Below are 17,711 nucleotides of genomic sequence, written 5' to 3'. Positions count from 1 at the left end.
CCACCTAGTTCACCGTAAGGTTAAACATTGCAAACCACAAAGGGTTACTTGGCAAACGTTTATACAAAGTTGGGAACACTGGAAATACATTTACAATTACACCCATTGGCACATAATAAATAGATGATACTTGGTAAATGTCACTTCATATAAAATGGTTGGGAAATGCTGCTTGCTGTAGTCTATATCCAATACAGTGCGTACATTGGGCCTAATTCAGAGAGTGTACTCTATGGCGGTATTTACGCAGATTGAGCGATTATTAGCCATTGCGTGTAAGCCGCACCGGTCACGCGCACTGGTTGAATTGCGATTACGCTCGTACAGAAGATTCACTTGCAAAGTGAATGGCAGGTAGTCAGCATTTGGGGGAGGTAACGGGGGGTTGGTTAGAAAAAACCCAGACGTGGTACAACACGCCCTGCACGGCTGTCCGCGAGCGATTGTAACAGGAAGTGCCGTGGGGAGCACTTCTGGTCGCGAGTCACCGGCAGGCGATTGTTCCTATTGGTATGTGGCACATCTGACTTACACCATACCGCTATGTACGGGGGCAATTTGGGGCCTCCTGTGCTGTAGGATGATTTGTTATGATTCCCTGTGTACTAGACTGGTGGGATGGACCCACCATGACGTCATTTCCGGTGGCATCACCCCCGGGTGACTGGTAATTGGTTTGGGTATATATAGTAGTAAATTGTCACTGTGGCGGTTATACAGTTACTTGGCTGGTTGTCTTCACCTGAAGAAGGTCTCCTGTAGCCCGAAACGTCTTCCCCATGGACATGATGCGACTATTGGATAAATCCCTCTTTGATTTTTCTAAAAGTTCTGGTGAGTGCCTTAAAATGTGATAACCTCTATTGCATGAGCGAGGGGCAGAATAGTACATAGACTGTAACAGGTAACAGGTAACAGACACAATAGCCGTCAGTAATTATGGACTCTGTATTTAGGTGGCCAGGAGACTGTCGCTGGTGACGCATCCTGAATGCTCCTCTATGAGTGGTGGACAGGCCATAGAACACTTGGCTCGGTCTGGTGATAACATGTTGTACAGTAAGCTGGGAGCACCGATGTCACAGCACCAGGACTGCAACTTCTCATTCGCCGGTCTGCGCAACCACTGCGATCAGCTTATTCCGAAGCTGGAGGAAAAGGAAGGTACCGTACGCCTTGGTCACCTGTCTCCAATCATTCCCAGCTTTTCTTTTCTGTTTAGGAGATTGATGTCCAGATATGCAGCTTTTCTTGTATCTTCTTTCAATTAAAACTATGAACGTGATGGGGTTTAGTGAAAAATACCTTTATATCCATGTATACCCTATTCTCCTATGTATACTGTTATACGCTGGGTACACACCATACGACATTGTGACCCAGCAATGCAGCGACCAATGTAACAATACATCGCACGCGCTGTACACACTACCGAACCGGCGTACGACAGCACGGTGGATCGTTACACGGTGCATCGCGTCGCCCATTGCATCGTCCCATCTGACGGCTGATATATCGTACCGATCTGTGTCAGAATGATCTATCGTATGATACATCGTATAGTGTGTACCCAGCTTTAGGCTGTCCTTGGCACATATGCTTATAAATACAAAATGCCATATACGCTGTGTTCATAAAGTACTGTAAGTGAGAGCATTATACTATTACTAGTATTTCGGACCCATTATACGCTGGGTCGCTAAAGTATTCTTTTTTTTTTTTTTCTTTTTCGTTTCTCATATCTGCCCTTCTCATCCTCCCCTGGTTTCCTGGCTCTTATCAATGACCATGTAATAACTAATCTCACAAAGCAGTCTCCTAAAAAAGCAGTTTCCTATTCTTTGCATTAGAGGTATGTATCATTATATATTATCCAGAGCTGCATCATAGCATCCTAGATGTGGGCCATGCACTTGTATACTCATTGTATAATAGGCAGCACAGACGGTGTAGTGGTTAGTATTACTGCCTCACAGCACTGAGGTCGTGGGTTCAATTCCCACTACAGCCCTAACTGTGTGGAGTTTGTACATTCTCCCTGTGCTTGCGTGGGTTTCCTCCAGGTACGTCGCTTTCCTCCCACACTCCAAAAATATACTGGGAGGTTAATTGGCACCCACAAAAAATTAACCCTAGTGTGTATGTGTGTGAGCATGTGGTAGGGATTATAGATTGTAAGCTCCACTGGGGCAGGGACAGATGTGAATGGCCAAATATTTTCTGTAAAGCGCTGCGGGATATGTGTGCACTATATAAATAACTGGTAGTAATAATAATTACCTTCCAGCCACACACGGGGGCCTGATTCTGAGTTAGACGCAACCGGTTGATGTTTTTTTTATTTGCGCATGAGTTGTACCGCGCATGCTTCTCGATATTGTACGTACAGAGTCGCAGTACAGGTTTGGACGCACGGTAGCAGAAATAGATGGGGCGTTCCTGGCTAGTGACTCAGAGGTAATGGGGCGTGGCTAAACGGATGTCGCATTTTATGGGAATGTTGGAAGTGTCACTGGCGTGTCGTTGAAAGCGGTAGCCTACAGAGACCCTGTGATGCTCGGAGGCCTTTACTCGGAGGGAGAGTCTGCACTTAGCATGGGGTTGGAGCGAGTTTTGCACCAGACGGTAATACAGCATCTAAGGACGCTGGCAGACAGCGGGCGTCGCAGTCCCTCCACGTTCAGACGCAGGGATGTACACCAGGGAAGGGCTTTGTAGCAGCATTTGCATGAAGTCTCAGACGCAACTGCAGCAAAAGACGTAGACAAGAACGCAGTTGCGTACGATTGGGGCATGCTATTCCTTTTCCCTTTTCAGCTCCAAGGCAGCCATAACATATAAGTGTTCACGTCTTACTCAGTAGAGACAGGGAATAGAAAGACTCCCGGAAGGTATACAGCGTGTCTCCTCCTGGCGTGTTTTATCTCCTGCCTCACAGCTGAGTGACCGGAGTGTAGAGTTAGGGGCATATTCAATAGGCCATGAGAATTTTGCAGCAGAACTTAAAGCAGGAGCTATTGCAATCAATTATTGATTACTGCGACTATACGGCGGCCATTCAGTGCCGGGAGGAGGATGGGGGCAGCCAAGGAGCCGCAGGAGTACTGGGATCGACCCCCATGTGTACCGTTAAACGGAGGCGTTACATGCGGTAATCCTCACAAAAGTCTTCCTCCAGAAGGTGTGGCCTAGTGGGAACGATGTGCGCAAGGGTCCCAAATTGAAAAACAAAAATGTTGTGATGACCATCGATTGTCAATGGTTTTTCACCATCAACAATTAACATCGATGGTGATCCAACACAGGTTAGGTTATGTTTTTTGCTACCCCTTCCCATCACTAACAAATCACACACAGGGCACTGTGGGGGAAATGTGTGAAGGTGGGATGAATGTATTTTCAGTTACTGAGCGCGTTATGTGCTGTAGTTACTGTTTCCCTGCAGGTAATAAGGCAGTAAGAGATCAGAATCACGGGGGCGTTATGCAGGGCGCCGATCTGGTTTGATAAGTTATGAACGCCACTGACCATTCCAGTAACTGAAGATATCGATTCCGGCAGCTCCAGTTGTCGATGCCGCGTACACAGCACTGTCCATGGCTGTCGGAATGTGCAGTTAGGGATTGTGCCACGGGGGATTTTCGACTGGCGAGTGCGTAGACTCCCTGTAAGCGCCAATCTGAGAAGCGGAAAGAGGCAAAGTGCGATTCTTACAAGGAGAATTAACACTCTCTCCTTGTAATTATTATTTTTAAAAAAAAAATTTTAGCACCAGTCAACTCGTTGCTTTCCCAGAACCACAGCAAGTGCCCGATCCAGAGGCGCAGCCAGCGGTGATGTTCACGGAATTGAGCGATTATTTGCAACTGCGCATGCGCGAAAAATTCAGGAAAGGCCTGCGTGACGCAGAGAGGACGCACGGTCACTGGGAGGTGGCTAGAAGTGAACGCAAATAAAGTCCGTTTCATGGGCGTGTTATGGGGGTGTCGGGGGCGTGTCGGTGAAAATGGATGTGTTCCCAAACGCACAGCCGCAGCCAAAGAGGCCATGGTCAGGCAGAGAACCTGCACCTGCCAAATGGCCAGCGCAAGCACCGATGGTGGCGTCTAAAGTATCACCAGCGGTATTACAGCATTCCGAGACGCAAAGTGGGGGTCTCCGTGCTTGCACAGTCAGACACAGGCTACTACACCAGGGGGAGGCTGATACCAGCATTTGCATATTATCGCAGCTGCAACTCCAGCAACAGACGTAAGAGCGGACGCAGCAGCCTCCACCAACGAATGAGGACCCAAATCTGTGAAGATGTACTAAGCGCTGAATAGTGATAAACCACCAGGCACTCAGCTCCTAATTGTCATGTTACAGGCTGTGGGGTCTATTTACTAAGCTTTGTTAGGAGATAAAGTGTACAGAGATAAGGTACCAGCCAATCAGCTCCTAACTGTCATTTGTCAAACACAGCCTGTGACATGGCAGTTAGGAGCTGATTGGTTGGTACCTTATCACCGTTCACTTTACCTCCACCCAAGGCTTAGTAAATACACCCCTGTGTTTGAAAAATGACAGTTAGAAGCTGATCGGCTGGTAGCTTATCACTCTCTATTTTATCACTTTCCAGAGCTTAGTACATCTGGCCCCGTGAGCTCAGGGCCTGATTCAGAGCCGCTCTTAACCGTATGGTTCTAAATACGCATGCATGAACCAGTCTGTGCGATGGGAAATCGTGCGCTCTTAAAACAATGAGTGAGCGCTACTTTGAGTGACAGATAGTGGCGTTTGTGGGTGGTAACAGGGGAAGGTGCTTGTGAACGGGGGAGTGGATGTGCGAACGCAGGCGTGTCTGGCCATCAGAACGGAGTTTAATGGGTGTGCATAATTAGCAAAGTAGCGTCATTGAACACGTCACTTGGTTGTTTTTTACCCTGAGCTGCTCGTTGTGCTTCAGGGAGGGTAAGGCTACCTCAAGCACTGCGAGCAGCTCCGATGGCTCTCGATGTTACCGATTAATCCTTCAAATACCAGAGATGACGTGTGTTGCAAGTGGCAAGGGGGCGTCTTTAAACACTTGCGAGCGCAAAATACTGTCACTCGCTTAGACATACAGGCGTCCTTACAACGCAAAGAGCGAGCACATGATTTGCATAGACGGACCGTTTTTGACAGCGAGCGGCCGCAAATAGTGACCGGGTCCGAATCAGGCCCTCAATTCCTGGTAGATATACTGTAATCTGTAAGTGTGAGTCTGCCCGCATCCAGTATCATCTTAAACTGGGAATACACTGGCCGATATATTGGCCGATCAATTGATCGGCGAATATATCTGGTGCCCGTTGGCCAATGTGTACCAGCGATATATCTGTGAACAGTGTCGTTCACAGACATATTGTGTCAGCTGTGCTGCACAGCTGATGGGACAGATATAAGGTATCTGCAGACATATCTGTCCATCAGCAAGTGTGTACAGACCGCCCTACACATGCAGCCGTGGGGAGGGGGGTGGACACGTAACCGACCCACTCCCGGCCAGCGGGACCCACGGCTGCCTGGAAGATGATGGCCGTTCAATGTGTACAGTATGATTGACCATCATCTACAGATGTGAACCCAGCATTACACTTAAAGTCATATCCTCTTGAATTCTAACCCATCCTCAAACTAGTATGTAAATGCCCTTATACGCCATTCCCCATCACTAAACTTAGGAAACCGTATCCCATTGACAGCCTCCGAATCCTGTGCGTCAGCCGGGAACCAGAATAAGGCTGCTGGCTTTGTCATCGCTCTCCGTCTTCACATCCTACAATCCTCCGGGACATTGGGGGAGATTGATCAAAGCTTGGAGAGAGATGAAGTGCCAACCAATTAGCTCCTAACTGCCATGTTACAGGCTGTGTTTGAAAAATAACAGGAGCTGATTGGTTGGTACTTGATCTCTCCAAGCTTTGATAAATCTCCCCCATTAGCAACTGGCGGTTGCCGTAGAGGAATCCCTGCCTTTATTACAGCGTGTGGTAACAGGCAATGACATTAGCATTTTAATTTTCTAAAGTTTTACTTCAAAATCCATTTCAGTACCAGAGATGACAGATGGGGGACATGTGCCAAGTCTGCTACAGGTGACCAGGTGGGACATAGGATGCTAAACCTATTTAGGTAATCATGGACTGTCCAGCCAAATTCAGCCCAAAGCGCAGTCACCGGGAGGATACTGTGATCACATCGTTATCATACGCCTAAAGCTGTCGTTATTTATATGGAGAGATAGTGTGTAACGCGTGTATCTGTGTCCAGGCCTTGTTACTGTGTAAAGTAAATGCATATTGTCTCTATTACCACAGGTAAACACAAGGGGGAGCTGCTTTCCTGCGCTGCTGACATTGCCGCCTCATTTCAGCACTCTGTGACCCACCACATAGTAAAGCGAACGCAGCGAGCCATCCTCTTCTGCCAGCGGGAAGGTCTCTTACCGGCCACACACGCATCATTGGTGAGAAGTCCCAGTAGCAGCCTCGCAGAGATTATTCTGCTACAGCATAGCAGTAATGCAGCCATCTCCTACAGCATAGCAGTAATGCCGCCATCTCCTACAGCATAGCAGTAATGCAGCCATCTCCTACAGTATATCAGTAATGCAGCCATCTCCTACAGCATAGCAGTAATGCAGCCATCTCCTACAGCATAGCAGTAATGCAGCCATCTCCTACAGCATAGCAGTAATGCAGCCATCTCCTACAGCATAGCAGTAATGCAGCCATCTCCTACAGCATAGCAGTAATGCCGCCATCTCCTACAGCATAGCAGTAATGCAGCCATCTCCTACAGCATAGCAGTAATGCCGCCATCTCCTACAGCATAGCAGTAATGCCGCCATCTCCTACAGCATAGCAGTAATGCCGCCATCTCCTACAGCATAGCAGTAATGCCGCCATCTCCTACAGCATAGCAGTAATGCCGCCATCTCCTACAGCATAGCAGTAATGCAGCCATCTCCTACAGCATAGCAGTAATGCCGCCATCTCCTACAGCATAGCAGTAATGCCGCCATCTCCTACAGCATAGCAGTAATGCCGCCATCTCCTACAGCATAGCAGTAATGCAGCCATCTCCTACAGCATAGCAGTGATGCCTCCATCTCCTACAGCATAGCAGTAATTCCGCCATCTCCTACAGCATAGCAGTAATTCCGCCATCTCCTACAGCATAGCAGTAATGCCGCCATCTCCTACAGCATAGCAGTAATGCTGCCATCTCCTACAGCATAGCAGTAATGCTGCCATCTCCTACAGCATAGCAGTAATGCCGCCATCTCCTACAGCATAGCAGTAATGCCGCCATCTCCTACAGCATAGCAGTAATGCCGCCATCTCCTACAGCATAGCAGTAATGCAGCCATCTCCTACAGCATAGCAGTAATGCAGCCATCTCCTACAGCATAGCAGTAATGCCGCCATCTCCTTCAGTATATCAGTAATGCCGCCATCTCCTACAGCATAGCAGTAATGCCGCCATCTCCTACAGCATAGCAGTAATGCAGCCATCTCCTACAGCATAGCAGTAATGCCGCCATCTCCTACAGCATAGCAGTAATGCCGCCATCTCCTACAGCATAGCAGTAATGCAGCCATCTCCTTCAGTATATCAGTAATGCCACCATCTCCTACAGCATAGCAGTAATGCAGCCATCTCCTACAGCATAGCAGTAATGCCGCCATCTCCTACAGCATAGCAGTAATGCAGCCATCTCCTACAGCATAGCAGTAATGCCGCCATCTCCTACAGCATAGCAGTAATTCCGCCATCTCCTACAGCATAGCAGTAATGCCGCCATCTCCTACAGCATAGCAGTAATGCCGATATAACATCACATGCAGCACTTTTACTTTGTCAGAGATTGTTTTTTATCACTTCTATGAGCATCAGTATAGTGATTATGTTAATTTATATACACATATATATATATATATATATATATATGTACATATCTACATCCATATATATGTTCAGGGGAAGTAGATTTGGTGCAAGGAGAACATTGTGGTAAGTTAATGAGACAGGCAGCCTCCCAATATAACAGAGGGTAACAAATCTGTATTATAATAGTACATAGGGCCTGATTCTGAGTGAGAGGCAGCAGAATGATATTTTTCGTCTGCACAAGCGTCTGAGTCACACCGCGCATGCGTCCTATTGTTGTGCGTACAGAGTTACAGCGCAGATTTGGACGCATGGTAGCAGAAATATGGAAGGGGGCATTCCTGGGAGGTAACAGGAGATGGCTGATAAGACGCACTGCGATGTTGTGTCATATGGGAGTGTCGCGGAATATGGGAGTGTCGCGGAAAGCGGTTCCTTACAGAGGGCCTGATTCAGCAAGGAACGCAAGTGTGAGCACGCACACACTCGGCCGCTGCACATATATGCTAATCAATGTCATACGCACGGCGACCGCAGCATAAGATGCAGACGCCCAGCACTACACAATACCGCCCACTTCCCTGTTCGCAAGACATTGGTAACATCGAGAACCATCGGAAACAATACGCACGATAGAGGTTGACCTGATCTTGTGCAGGATTTTGGCCACGTTCTGCGTGCATCGAGTCATCTGGCTGCGTATGCCGCCGCACTGCCTTAATTATACACGCCCCTATAACGGCGTCCCAACGCACAGGCACGCCTGCGTTCGCCCGACCACCCCCCGTCACCACCCACAAACGGCACTTCCTGTCAATATCGGAAGGGTCTGCGTACACACTGCGTGTAGTTTGCGTACTCTTACCTCATCGTACTGGCTAGTTCGCGCATGCGCAGCGCGATGCATACGCAGTACGAAAACATTGGTCAAGTGCGCACGTTCCTTGCTGAATCAGGCCCAGAGACGCTGAACCCCCCACACACTCAGCCATACTCAGACGGAGAAACGGCCATAACATGGGGCTGGTGCAAGTTTCCATGGTGGAACTGGTGCATCTAAAGACACACCAAGCGATAGTTCATCGTCTACGGACGCTGACACTGGGCGTCTCCCTCCTTGCACGGATCTACTCCTGGGAAGGACTGTGTAACGGCATTGGCAAACGCAATTGTGGCAAAAGACGCAGCCATTTCCCCTTCTTCGTCCGATTCAGATTCCGCCCCATAAGGTCTGATCATAGGCGCACGGAAACCCCGCCGCGATTCCGTATATGCAGCAGTTTTGCGTAATGCCACAGCTGCTAGGGTTTCTATATAGTAGCCCACCGCAAGTAAGACGCCGGTGTCTCTGCAGCTGCGGACACAGACGCAGTCACATGCTGGGACACGCCCCCAAAATGAACGCAACGCGGCTGCATTTGACTCGTGCCACCCCGTTACCTCACACAAATGGTCACTGATTGTCAATCGCTCTGCCTCCAAGTCCTCCCTGTGACATCGTTAATCCACCGTGCGCAGTGCGCCTCAGGTGCGTGCGCAGGGCAAAATAATTGCTCGACTCCGCAAACATTGGCGCTACGTCCGGCTCTGAATCAGGCTCTTAGTACCTGTGAGCTGCTTGACACTTCCCAGCCCCTTTCACACCAAGATGCGTCCGTAGCTATGAGGGGCTTCTCCCAGAATAGCGGAGAGCCGGGGTGTTCCCTGAGCTGCTGTGAGTGGGGCATCTGGGCAGCACTGGTGCAGAACCCATGTGTTCTCTATCCAGCGTCCCTCAGAACGTAGAGCTGTGACATTACCAGGAAACCTGGACTGAGGCAGGAAGGATCCCATTGCTCTGTTCTCTCCCACCGTAGGTCATATCTGGCGGAGTGGCCAGTAACGGATACGTGCGCAAAATGCTGCAAAATTTAACAGATGCGATGGACGTGTCTTTGTTGTGTCCGCCGCCACAGCTCTGCACCGACAACGGCGTCATGATCGCCTGGTAAGAGGACATTTCTATAAGAGCTGCACCCAGATTGGATTTCATTATCGGTATCTTTTTTTTTAAATATCGGATTTTCACATAGCCAATGCGCATGTTATCGTATTTTGTTCTCAGCTGTATCCAGATTGTTTATGATGTAGTAAGGGCCTTATTCAGCACGGATCGCAAGTCTACAATCGCACGCACTCGCTGTGAAAATATGCAAAATAATGCTGTCGCAGTGCAATCGCAGCACTATACCAAGATGCCCCCCACTGTATAAAGCCGCCCACTTCCCATTACATACATCCGCAAGTCAGCGAGAACATCGATAACATCGGACCCATACGCACAGTTGTGGTTGAGCTGACCCTGACTCACAGACTGCGAAACTTCCTGTTGCCGTATAGACCTCTGGCTGCGTATACCATCGCAGGGGCTTAATTATGCACGACCCAGTAATGGCGTTCAACCGCACAGACACGCCTGCGTTCCTTTTGACCACCCCCCCCTATCCACCCCCCAAACGGTACTTCCTGTCAATCATTTATTTTGTGCTGCTGCGTTCGACCGGTTGCGTGCGTCCGCAGCCTGAATCAGGCCCTGAGGTCGCTGAAATTTCAAAATGTTTTACTATTATTTTATGCTAAGGAAAGTAGGTTAAATTCATCACTGGAATAAACTGCTAAAAAGAAATTCTGATTATTCTAATACAAGGTATATTCAGAGCTGTGTTTTTAATATTAGTCTAGCTTTTGAAATACTTGTCTTCATCTGTAAAAGCACTGCACTGCACGGCCGGGTGGGGGCTTAGACACATAGGGGTCTATTTACTAAGCAGTGGTAGGAGACAGAGTGAAAAGTGATAAGGTGCCAGCCAATCAGCTCCCAACTGTCATCTCACAGGCTGTTTTTGAAAAATGACAGTTGGGAGCTGATTGGCTGGCACCTTATCACTTTTCACTCTGTCTCCTACCACTGCTTAGTACATAGACCCCATAGTGTGAGGTACAGCATGTGCTTGTGTGTAACAGGGAGGTATAAGTATGTTCATTAACATAGTGTTAATTCTAGCACCCTGCACCTGCCATAACCCGTGCAGTACCTCTTTCCTGCCTGGGGTGTCACACTCTGCTCTGGTGCTTCTAGCACACTCTGGTCTGTATCTTCGCAGTTTGTTGCATCAGCTGAGTGTACTAGATGCACCAGAGCAGAGGGCGACACCCCAGGCAGGAAGAAGGAACTGCACAGGCTGGGACAGGTGCAGGGTGCTAGAATGAACACTATGAACATGTTGTAAAGCTTCTTGATGCACTTAATAAGTGCTCCCGTAGTGTTACATTGCATGCTACTAAACATTAACACTACAGGAGGATTGTGTGGCTGCCGGTCAGTCTGATAACATTATGGGCCTGATTCAGACCCACTCGCGAGCGGCTGTCCGCTCGCAAGTGGGTCGATGTTATGGACTGAGCATGCGCACGACGGAGGGAGCTCCGTCGTGCGCATGCGCCAGACGCGACGAGCGAAGGAAAGTCCTTCGCTCGTTGTGTCCGATCAAAGGGGGCGTGCTGTCAATGTTGATTGACAGCACGCCCCCTTTGGTGGGCGTGCCGGGGGCGTGCCTCCCTGACGGGGGCGTTCCCACGGGAACACCTCCCGTCAGAAGCCGGCCCACTGACATCACTAGTGATGTCAGTGGGAGTGATTTTGGCTCTGATAGAGCCAAAATCACTCCGGAGCTTGCGGTTGAAAACCTCAACCGCAGGCTCCGGCTCGCAATTTCGATGGTCGCGATGGTCTCGACCATCGCGGCCATCACAAAGCACGCTCGTATAGCCTGTGGGTGGTGACCCACAGCTATACGAGTGTCCAGGAGGACGCTCCATGAAAATGGAGCCCGGCCCTCATTCAGAGCGTGCGCTCTGCTCAGAGCGTACGGCTCTGAATGAGGGCCTATGTTTTGTAAAAATGAATGTAAGGGTGGCGCCAACGAGAGCCCAAACTCAGCCCCACAGGGAGCATCGAGCACAGGCTTGGTGTAACAGCGTCGCGGAGGGGTGATGGGGCGGCACCGCAGACATCTGGGGGACAGTCTAGTGCTGCTCGCCCGTTTGTAAAAAATAAAAAGTAAGTGAAATCCTAAAATGAAAGCTTGGGCTGGTTAATGCAGCCCCCTGTTTATAACGGTGACCCAGTTCCTGCCGGACACCAACAAAACTGGGTTGGGCGGGGTATAGGAGGAAGGACCGGAGCATCCTGGGATTGAAAAGCTTTGCGGTTGGTGTCCGGTCCTCCAGGTTCCACCTACACCCCATTGTCTCCCTGTGGAGCCCTATGGACCCTGAAGAAGAAACTTCATTGTGACACTTCCGCTATGCAAAACTAGTCCCTTACTCTCCATAAATGGGAGCCGAGCAATATAGGACTGTTACAGGTAGTGTCAGCACTTATTACATTAGAGGTCAAACAATCTCTTACCCAGACATGAAATATAGGCTCCAATTGGCAAATAAGGGATGACCCAACAAAAATTGATAATCAATAAACAAATGACTTTATTAGTTAGATTAATGGCATCATAATACAACTCACTATAGTTATGGATAAATTAAATTTACAAATAACAATCTTTTCACTATTGTAAACAACAATGGTTATATGAATAATGAAATATACAAATAATTAAAAATCAGACCTAAAAATAAAGCTTAAATAAGAAAGATGAAATTCTCACTTAAGGCACCCGGCCGCTTCCTCAGGCAGGGGGGCGAATCTGTGTAAATAGTGCCGCGATGCATCGGCCGCAGCTTTTTCTCACGCCAAGTTCCTCTGTGCTTCATTTGCGACATTGTACGTGTGTAAAACCACACACACCGGTCCTTCTCTTCCTAATCCTTTATGTATTCTGTCCTTAGGAACGGTATTGAGAGGTTGCGCGTTGGTGTCGGAGTTTTAGATGATCCCTACGGAATTCGTTATCAGCCAAGGTAAGATCTACAGGCCTGCGGATCATTCCTCATATACCCAACATGTAGATCTACTTCATCTAAAGGTGCCCATACACGGTGCGATATAGCAGCTGATCAGACGGATTGGTACGATATCGCTGCTATATCGTACAGTGTGTGGGCATGATATCGGCCAGTGCGCACTCCCGTGGGGTCGTACATCGCACCTCCAGATCTTACAGCAGGTTCACTTGATCTGGGGATGTGATGTACAATCCAATGGGGAGGGGGGTGCCGGCATATCGGGAGGTCACCACCCGATCGCTCCATGTGTGGGGACTGCCCAATATGTCGGCCGTCGGATCACAGGTCGCGGCTCAAGGTGCATATTGCACCGTGTATGGGCACCTTAAAGCAAGCCTGCCACAGTTTTGCTAGTAGAGCATGCTGGGATGTGTAGTTTCACAACACCTGGCGGGCCGCATGTTGAATACCCTTGGTCTATAGGTGACTATGAATTGCTCCCCTGCAGTGGGCGATACAGTGAAACTGTTAAGATGTCAAACTCTCTAATCGGGACTTTCCATGCAGAAGTATGTTATGTCGACATTCACAATATCGACTCCAGAATGTCAGCATTATCTGAATGTCTTAACACGAACATTGTGTTGATGCGCCAACGTGATCATAATGCCGACATGGTCAGAATGCCAACATTGTTCATGTTGACAGTCGGCATGTCAGCATAGCTTTTTTAAGCCCTAAACCTGGCACTGGCGACATAATAAATGGATGCCAAGGGCATAAGTAGCCACTATATCATTCAGCAAAACAGAATAGGATTAAATCTATTTTTATTTACGTATAATCATTTCCAACATATTTCCTGTACATTGTGAGCGGTCCCTTTAGTAACATTGTAGACGTACAGCACACGAATGTATTCTCTCACTTGTAGGGCTCCGCTAGGGACAGATATCTCAGCGCAAGTGCGTGAAGCTGCAATCAAGTTACCGTCACTTAAAAACAAGAAGTGATTCTTCGCCAGTGAAACTGCCGGTGTGGAGGCGAGGACGTCTGGGAGGAGACCGACCAGCGCTGAAGATGGACATCCGGTGAGCCGAGAGCAAAGACCCCATGTAAGGAAAGCATTACGTACAGCACAGTGTATGACTCCTTCATACTGTACCACCTCAGGACTGCGCAGGACGGGGACGCAGCTGTGCACAGCGAGAAACAGGATACGGGTATTTATCTGCTTAACCCAATAATAACCATACACGTTTCTATGTACATATCCATGGTTCTAGTCTTCTTATCTGCACATAGGTTGTGCTAATCCACACATCCTTTATTAACTGTATCCTAGGAATGATAGGGATAGTAAGTGTGTGTCATTTGCTAGAAGTGTGTTCTCTCTATTTGGGCCACAATAAAGTATCATTATAACACAGTGCTGGTTCTTCCTCTGTTTGATTACTGACTTTTCCTCAACAGTTTGTTACAAATACAAATGTTCTAATACATGTAGGTATCAGTAACATTCACGTTTATGTTGGATCATGGTAACATATGTTTTAACATTTTGGGCACTGGGGGGGATCAGTTCACTAAGGTTACCGAGTAACAAAGAAGTTCCGCAGCAGCTACATTCTATGTATGTATATATTAGGGGTGTGCACCGGCCACTTTTCGTGTTTTGGTTTTGGATCTGGATCTTTCTTCGTGTTGTGGATATGGATTCGTTTTGCAAAACCACCCTTCTGGGTTTTGGATCTGTATTTTTTTGGGAAAAAAGCATAAAAACAGCTAAAATCTCAAATTGTTTTTTTTCTGCTCCTATGCTATTATTAACCTCAATAACATTAATTTCCACTAATTTCCAGTCTATTCTGAACACCTCACAATATTGATTTTAGGCCAAAAGGTTGCACGAGGTAGCTGGATGACTATGCTAACCGACACGAGTGGGCGGCACAAACACGTGGCCCATCTAGGAGTGACACTGCAGTGGCAGACAGGATGGCAGTTTGAAAAACTAGGCCCCAAACAGTACATAATGCAAAGAAAAAAAGAGGCGCAAGATGGAATTGTCCTTGGGCCCTCCCACCCACCCTTATGTTGTATAAACAGGACATGCACACTTTAACAAACCAATCATTTCAGTACCAGGGTCTGCCACATGACTGTGGCTGAAATGATTGGTTCGTTTGGGCCCCCACAAAACAAGCTGACAATTAATCTGTCCCTGCACAAACTGGCTCTACGGAGGCAAGATGTTGTCCTCATCCACCGATTCCTCACTCTCTTCAGTGTTGTGTACATCCTCATCCTCATAGAGTATTAATTCGTCCCCACTGGAATCCACCACCACAGGTCCCTCTGTACTTTCTGGAGGTTGGTCTTCCCGGAAGAATTGATAATTCATTGTAATGAACATCATCTTCTCCACATTTTGTGGAAGCAACCTCCTATGCCTTTCGCTGACAAGGTTTTGAAGTACACACTGGAGGGGGGGGCAACTTAGGTAAAATAGAGCCAATTTGTACAGGGGCCTCCAAATTGCCTCTTTTTCCTGCCAGTACAGGTATGGACTGTCTGACATGCCTACTTGAATCCTCCACCATTCTGTCAATGGTGACAGCATCATATGCAGTGACAGTAGACATGTCAGAAATTGTTGGCAGGTCCTTCAGTCCGGACTTGGTCCTGCCTGCCCTGCATTACTGCCAGCAGGTTGGTTAGGATATGTAAGTTGTTTCCTGGCAGCCCCAGTTGCGGGAGAAAATTAAGAAGGAGCTGTTGCCGTGTCATGTTCCACTTCAGCTGACAGTGTTTTCACCAGCAGGTCTTTGCACCTCTGCAGGCTTGTGTCCGCCGGAAAGAGAGACACCACGTAGGCTTTAAACCTAGGCTCGAGCACAGTGGCCAAAATGTAGTGGTCTGACTGCAACAGATTGACTACCCCCGAATCCTGGCAAAGCGAATGAAGGGCTTCATCCACAAGTCCCAAGCGGAATCGCTCCGTCTTAGCTCCTCCTTCACTTTTTCCAGCTGCTTCTGCAAAAGCCTGATGAGGGGAATGACCTGACTCAAGCTGGCAGTGTCTGAACTGACTTCACGTGTGGCAAGTTCGAAGGGCTGGAGAACCTTGCACAACACGAAAATCATTCTCCACTGCACTTGAGTCCGGTGCATACACCCTCCTTTGGCTATGTCATAGGTGGATGTAAGGCTTGAATGGCCTTTTGCTCCTCCTCCATCCTCTGAAGCATATAGAGGGTTGCGTTCCACCGCGTTACAACCTCTTGCTGCAGGTGATGGCAGGGCAGGTTCAAGATAGTTTGCTGGTGCTCCAGTCTTCGGCACGCAGTCGCCGAATGGCGAAAGTGGGCAGAAATTTTTCGGGCCATCCAAAGCGTCTCTTGCACGGCCCTGACGTTTTTCAGAAAATTCTGCACCACCAACTTTATTGTGTGAGTAAAACATGGGATGTGCTGGAATTTGCCAATATTGGTGGTGTTGTCAGATATCACAAATCCCCAGGAGAGTAAGTAGGGTAAGCCCTTGGGCGATGATTTCCCTCAGTTTCTCTAAGAGGTTGTCGGCCGTGTGCCTCTTACTGAAACCGGTGATACACAGCGTAGCCTGCCTTGGAACGAGCTGGCGTTTCTGAAATGCTGCAACTGGTGACGCTGCTGTTGCCTACCCTCCAACATGACCCATTCCATTAGGTACAAAACATTCTGCTCCTGGACTTCCCACCTAATGTATGATTGCAATCACCTGTGTTGAACTAGGTAATTGATTGGACAGGTGTATATGCAGAGGTGGCTGCAATCATAAATTAAGAGGGAAGTCCAGGAGCAGAACATTTTGTACCTAATGGAATGGGTCATGTTGGAGGGTCTGCTGTTGTTGCTGCATAAGGCGATATCCAGTGGGCTGTCACAGTCATATAGTCCTTAGTCTGCCCTGTTCCACTTGTCCACATGTCGTGGTTAAGTGGACAGTGGGTACAACCGCATTTTTTAGAACACTGAGGACACTTTTCTGACATCTCTGTATATTCTCGGTATCGCCTGCCTAGTGAAGTGGAATCTAGACGGGATTTGGTATCGGGGACACACTACCTCCATCAATTGTCTAAATCCCACTGCACTAATGGCGGATTCCAGATGCACGTCTAACACCAACATGACAGTCATGGCCTCAGTTATCCGCTTTGCAACAGAATGACTGCTGTCGTACTTCATCCTCCTCGCTAATGTCACGACCAGGGTCTCGCAGCGTGGAGGTTGCGATCCTTCCAGTGAGGGAGTTGGCGCGTGGAGACTGGCATTATGTGTGTGCGGGGGTCTGCCAGCGTTGGGCCATCCTGGCAAGGGTAAGTCTAGCAATGTCTCAGCATCACAGGTACATGGGAGCGGCCATCTTGCCTCAGGTCATGTGACATAGTGGGCCTATCCTGATGCGTCAGGTGATCTCTCCAGTCACTCATGCTCTGCTGATGGGTACTTAAGGGGGTTGGAAGCTCCTTGAAGTTGCCAATGCAACCTTGTGTTTCAGCATCAGCTATGAGAGAGTTCCTGCGCTCCTGACCTTAGTCTTGTGCTCCGGTGCTTGCCCTAACTCCTTTTTGGTCCCTGGCTCCCTGCAAACCTGCACCATGCTACCCTGCTATGCTTCCTGCTGTGGATCAAGTCCTGCTCCTACCTACCCACTCCCCCCTGAACCTGAAGTTCCACAAACCTACCCATTCCTTCCTGAACCTGTTGTTCCCAATTACCTACTCCAGCCTGCACCTAAGTTTTCAGCAACTATTACAGCATTTCTGGATTACCCTGTTTAGTCATCGCCTCAGCATTACCTGA

The 17,711-nt window shown here is 48.4% G+C and overlaps 1 protein-coding gene across 3 annotated transcripts in view; it reads left to right on the top strand.

Moving 5' to 3' along the window:
- The window catches only part of OSGEPL1 (O-sialoglycoprotein endopeptidase like 1), a 37,270-nt gene extending 22,987 nt beyond the window's left edge, over positions 1–14,283 (top strand). For all 3 annotated transcript variants that reach the window (XM_088475496.1, XM_088475495.1, XM_088475494.1), the window contains 5 exons: positions 957–1,164; positions 6,342–6,490; positions 9,774–9,904; positions 12,805–12,876; positions 13,796–14,283. In XM_088475496.1, coding sequence (XP_088331622.1) covers positions 957–1,164; positions 6,342–6,490; positions 9,774–9,904; positions 12,805–12,876; positions 13,796–13,874 — 639 coding nt within the window. In that variant the 3' untranslated portion in view covers positions 13,875–14,283. The remainder of the gene's footprint in view (positions 1–956; positions 1,165–6,341; positions 6,491–9,773; positions 9,905–12,804; positions 12,877–13,795) is intronic.
- The last annotated feature ends 3,428 nt before the right edge of the window (positions 14,284–17,711 follow it).

The sequence above is a fragment of the Taudactylus pleione genome, unplaced genomic scaffold, assembly GCF_031769625.1.
Source record: "Taudactylus pleione unplaced genomic scaffold, aTauple2 ptg000173l, whole genome shotgun sequence".
In the NCBI taxonomy this organism is placed as follows: domain Eukaryota; kingdom Metazoa; phylum Chordata; class Amphibia; order Anura; family Myobatrachidae; genus Taudactylus; species Taudactylus pleione.
Note: the sequence above shows the minus strand (reverse complement) of the source record. Positions and strands in the feature narration are given on the sequence as shown.